General features: G+C 42.3%; 1 protein-coding gene across 5 annotated transcripts in view; it reads left to right on the forward strand.

The window, feature by feature from the left end:
• RAB3GAP2 (RAB3 GTPase activating non-catalytic protein subunit 2) overlaps window positions 1-5,816 on the forward strand; it is a 75,168-nt gene that overhangs the window by 54,218 nt on the left and 15,134 nt on the right. For all 5 annotated transcript variants that reach the window (XM_006022340.3, XM_006022341.3, XM_025202569.1 and 2 more), the window contains 4 exons: window positions 394-610; window positions 977-1,147; window positions 1,281-1,387; window positions 2,819-2,885. In XM_006022340.3, coding sequence (XP_006022402.1) covers window positions 394-610; window positions 977-1,147; window positions 1,281-1,387; window positions 2,819-2,885 — 562 coding nt within the window. The remainder of the gene's footprint in view (window positions 1-393; window positions 611-976; window positions 1,148-1,280; window positions 1,388-2,818; window positions 2,886-5,816) is intronic.

Consider the following 5,816-nt stretch of genomic DNA (forward strand, 5'->3'; position numbering starts at 1 on the left):
TGGACATCAGGAGGCGCTACTTCACGGTCAGGGCGGCTAGGGTCTGGAACCAGCTTCCAGGTGAGGTGGTGCAGGCTCCCACCCTGGGGGGTTTTAAGAGGAGGTTAGATGACCATCTTGCTGGGGTCGTTTGACCCCAGTACTCTTTCCTGCCATGGCAGGGGGTCCGACTAGATGATCTGCCCAGGTCCCTTCCGACCCTAGAAACTATGAAACTATGAAGGTGTGAGTAAATTTGAGTTGCAGTTTATTTTTGCATAAATGTCAATGTCTGTACATTCAAATGGTAAGTTTTCTTAAATATAATAGATGTATATTTCAATGTTAATGTTTCCTGCCTTAAATGAAAACTTTAATATATCTGCAAAAAGCTCATATACTATGTTTTGTTAGTTTTCCCAAACAATTGTAGGCACTGACACAGACTCTTGGGAAGCACTTTCTCTTGATACAGAATATTGGAAACTTCTTCTGAAGCAATTAGAAGATTGTCTGATACTTCAGATGCTATTGAACAGTAAAGTGAGCAAGAGGACAACCAAAGTTTCCTCTCTACAGACTGAGCCACTCTGTAGACTCTCTGTAAAGAAGCTGCTTGAAGGCGGGAAAGGTATACTCCTTACAAAGATGATTTGATTAGTTGTCTTACATAATTCAGTGACAGATTCTATAGCCCTGACTCAAATTTTTTCCAGTACCTTCTTGCAGTGACTCCACTTGTGACTTCTGAGAACTTTAAAAAAAAAAAGACTTGCATCAAAATCGTTATTGGGCAGAGTTTTGGTGTTCTTATGTCCTTGCAGATTGCATTGTAAACTTCAAATCAGTTTTCGATTTTTAAAGATGTCATTGACTAAGTTAAGGTTTCTGATAACCAACAGAAGAGTTTTGTCATTCATGTTTCAAAACAGTTAAGTTCTACTAAATATAGCCAGGAAAATGTTGACTATGCCTTATACCTTTTCTTTTGTCTCAGGAGGTATTGCTGACACTGTAGCAAAATGGGTCTTTAAACAAGACCTCAGTTTCAACGTACTGGAGCTAGCCCGGAAAAAAGACAAAGAAAGTTCAGAAGAACCTGTAGAAAATGACAGTACTGTTTCACTGGGGGAGTCAGAAGCAGAGACGGGCTTGGAAACTATCCTCAGTAAGAATATGACGTTGTGTTTTCAGACTTCAGATTCTTCAGAGGTGGCAAAAGTGATAGAGTTATAGTTAACTAGTAGAAAATAAAATGGGATGAAAACACTGCTTTATAACTTCTTCTATTTATTTTTTAGAGTTGTTGCAATTGGCCTATCAGCAGTTTCCTTGTAGCCTTGAATCAGATGTGTTATATGCACACTGTTGTTGGGAGTATATAGTTCAATGGAATAAAGACCCAGAGGTAATTTAATTTAAATTTTTCAATATATTTAACACTGCTTTTCTTAGGGTGTGTCTACATGTGCACATTTAATGTGTAGTAGCTCGATGTAAGGTGCACTAAGGGCACATGTCTACACATGCATGCCCTAAATGCGCCTTAAAAATGGTGAGTTAAGGCTACGCGAGTCTAAATTTGACACCTGCATAAAGCAGGTGTCAAATTTATACGCAAATAGTTAAATTGCATTAGCAAACATGTAGACACACTAATGCACATTAACGCAGTATGTGTCCATTGTTTTGGGACTAACTTTAGTCCCAAATCAGTCTGCATACCCATGTTAATGCGCAGTAGCACGTCCATGTATGGACACACACCTAAATTGCCTTAGTACACGTTAAGCTAATATGCATTAAGATTAGGCATGCTTGAAAGCACATGTAGACATGCCCTTCTGCAAGTACTTTTATACCCATTTACAGAGAAAATCAAAACTAGATGGGATAAAATGGCAAATAAATCTTAAATGATAAAAGAAAGAAATATAGTTTTTGGGATTATGTGATTGTCAGACAGTGTCAGGCTTTTATATTGGGGTGTTTGGGAATTCATCTTTTATACCTTTCATTCACAATACTGAATAGCTTAAGTATGCACCACTGAATTAGAATTCTTGTGTTGCAACAGTTCCTTACATTTTCAGCATATGCTACAGTAGATTGTGGTCTCTGTCTCTCTCTGTCTCTTTCTGGTTGTATACCTTAATACGATTTATACAAGGAATGGGAAATAATGTATTGATACACTTAAATTATTTTTGCCTTAAGACTTTACTAGCCCCTACAGAGAAATTTTTCGGCTGGAAATTGTTTACCAAATTGCTTTTAGCCCACTTCCCTCCCCCAGTTTTACTAATGTTTGTAACTACTGGTTGAACTCATACTCAGAGGGTAAGTGGGGGCACAAACAGTCTGTGCTTGTCAGCTGCGATTGATATCCCTCAGTCTTAGTAAGTGTGTGTGATAGAACATCTTGTTTTTGGATTTTTAAAGATGGACTCTAAAACAACCAAGAAGTTTTAGCAGTTTAGTTCTTTAAACAAACAAATAGATCTTTTATCTGTATAAGTATATAAGTAGTTAAGAGGGAAATCTTTCAGCTAGAGATAAGTCATCAGTGTAGAAGCTGAAACAAGTCTGGAAAATTACAGTAGAATCACAGATTTTGATTAGCTTTAAAAGTATGCACATGTAAGTGCATTTGTTTGGTGACAGGGCATTTAAAATTTGAGTTTTTTTAACTAAAATTGTTAGCCTTTTTAACTGTGGAAAATTAGTTGGTTTAAAATAGTCTACACACACTACTTCAAGAATTCACAATTTGCCTTTGGAACCAGAATTGAATTACTGAATAACTTCTCTTTTTTTTATTTCCCCCCCTTTATATAAGGAAGCACGTTTTCTCATTAGGTCTATAGATCACCTCAGCTGTATTGTTAATTCTCATGTGCAGCATGGTAAGTACAGTATTATCGTTAAAGATCATAGTGAATACATTTATTGGAGAGCAGAATAAATCAGTTTAAATCTATGCGGTGTGTAGTAGTGCTAACCAGACCTCTCTGACTTGTTGCTGATGCTTAGGCATCTCTAGTTTTCCCATAGTTCAAAATGCCACATATTGCTTCTTAGGATAAAGGATAGACCTGTTGTAGACACTTTTATTGTATGTAGAAACAGTGCACTGTGACTACAGCACTCATCAGATTTGTATATTATTGGCATACACAATGTAATGGATTAGACAGATATTACAAATCCATTTGTAACACCAAAGGGTTCCTGTCCTAGTAAACTGAGCCTTGGATTTTATTCTTGTGGCTTTATAATTGACCTGACTGACAGCTACTTCTGACAGTCTTCATCCTTTCTGATTTGTTCACCACTAAAGGAGCTCTCAGCCTATTTGCCTCGACCCATATGTGTCTTTTGAACTATTTGAATTTGGCAAGGTTTACAATATGTGGGGAATACAAATCGCACAAAAGCACTATATGACAGTCTGCATGGGATAGCCCTTTGTTGGAGCCAGGTGAGACTTACAAGAAGTGGAAATTTGGACAGATGACTAGGGAGGAGTATAAGAGTATTGCTTGGGCATGTAAGAATTAAATCAGGAAGACCAAAACACAGTTGGAGATGTAGCTAGCAAGGGATGTAAAAGGTAACAGGAAAGGTTTCTATAAGCATGTCAGCAACAAGAGGAAGATCAGGGAAAGTGTGGGTCCCTTACTGAATGGGGAAGGCAACCTAGTGAAATGATATGGAGAAGACTGAGAAGTACACAATGCCTTTTTTACCTTGGTCTTCACAGGAAAGGTCAGCTTCTGGACCACTGCATGTGACAGTACAGTTTGGGGAGAAGGTGAACAGATAGCAGGGGTGAAAGAACAGGTTAGGGACTATTTAGAGAAGCTGGACATGTACAAGTCCATGGGGACGGGACATAATGCACCTGAGGGTGCTATGGGGAGTTGGCCGATATGATTGCAGGGCCACTGGCCATTATATTTCAAAACTCATGGTAATTGGGAGAGATCCCTGACGACTGGAAAAGGGCAACTATAGTGCCCATTTTTAAGCAAGAGAAGGAGGAGGATTCTGGAACTACAGACCCGTTAGTCTCACCTCAGTCCCTAGAAAAATCACGGAGCAGGCCCTCAAGGAATCCATTTCTGAATGCTTGTAGGAGAAGAAAGTGATCAGGAACAGTCAGCATGGATTCACCAGGTGCAAGTCATGCCTGACCAGCTTGATTGGTTTCTGTAGTGAGATGACTGGCTCTGTGGATGTGGGGAGAGCAGTGGACACGATATTCCTTGAGTTTAGCAAGGTTTTTAATATGGGCTCCCATAACATTCTTGCAAGCAAGTTATGCAAGTATGGGTTGGATGAATAGACTGTAGGTTGGATAGAAAACTGGCTGGCTCATCAGGCTCAAAGGATAGTAATGGCTCGATTCTAGCTAGCAGCCAGTATCAAGTGGTGCGCCCCAGGGGTCAGTCCTGGGGCTGATTTTGTTCAATACCTTCATCAGCAACCTGGAAGGTGGGATGGAGAGCATCCTCAGCAAGTTATCAGATGACAACAAAGTTGATTCAGAGCTAGATTTAGAGAGACCTTGACAAACTAGGGGACTGGACCAAAGGAGATCTCATGAGGTTCAGTATGGGCAAGTGAGAAATCTTGCACTTAGAACAGAACAATCCCACACACCAGTAAAGCTATGGCCTAATTGGCTAAGCAGCAGCTCTGCAGCAAAGGACTTGGGGTTACAGTGGATAATAAACTGAATATGAGTCAACAATGTCCTCTTGTTGCAAAGAAGGCCAACGTCCTACTAGCTATACTAGTAGGAGCACCGCTGCCAGCAGATTGAGGAAAGTGATTGTTCTTCTCTTTTCAGCAGTGGTGAGGCTGCTTCTGGAGTACTAGGTCCAGTTTTGGACTCCCCACTACAGAAAGGATATAGACAAATTGGTGAGAGTCCAGTAGAGGGCAATGAAAATGGTTAGAGGACTGGGGCACATGACTTCTGAGGAGAGGCTGAGGGAACTGGGCTTATTTAGTCTGGAGCAGAGAAGTCGGAAAGGGGATTTAATATAAGTCTTCAACTACCTGAAGGGTGGTTGTGAAGAGGATGGAGCTAGACTGTTCTCAGTCACGGAACAAGGAGCAACGGTCTCAAGTTGGTGCAGGGGAAGATTAGGTTCGATATTAGGAAAAACTTTCTCATTAGGAGAGTAGTAAATCCTGGAACAGGTTACCCAGAGAGGTGGTGAAATCTCCATCCTTGGAGGGTTTTTTAAGGCCCAGGTAGACAAAGCTTTGACTGGGATGATCTAGTGGTCCTGCTCTGAGCAGGAGGTTGGACTAGATGACCTCCTGAGGTCCCTTTCAACCCTAATTTTCTATGATTGCAAAGGGGAGACCAGGGGCCACTTGTCATCTATGTAGTATTTGTATGTAGACCATAAAGCGGGGGCGGGCAATTCTTTTGGGTGGAGGGCTGCTTACCCAGTTTTGGCAGGCTGTTGAGGGCCACATGGGTAGCCCCACCCCTTGACAGGTGCCCTGCCCTGTGGTTACCATCTTGGGACCAATGTCCCAGGGCCAGCACCGGTGGGGCCCAAAGCGAGGCACAGGCTAGCAGAGGTCTGTGGAGCTGGGCTGGGCTGCACCAGCAGGGAGAGGGAGGAGCTGGTCCAGCTCCATAGAGCCCCTGCCAGCTGGGACTCTGTGCTCCTGCACCCTGCTCTGGGCCCCACCGGCACTGGCCCCAGGACACCAGGCCCCATGCTCCCAGTGCCCCCCAGCCCCGCAGTACAGGCCAGGGGCAGCGCACAGCCCCAACCCACTGCTCGCCAGCAGGGAAGAAGCTGGTGCTG

Source organism: Alligator sinensis, unplaced genomic scaffold (genome assembly GCF_000455745.1).
Source record: "Alligator sinensis unplaced genomic scaffold, ASM45574v1 scaffold178_1, whole genome shotgun sequence".
NCBI lineage: Eukaryota > Metazoa > Chordata > Crocodylia > Alligatoridae > Alligator > Alligator sinensis.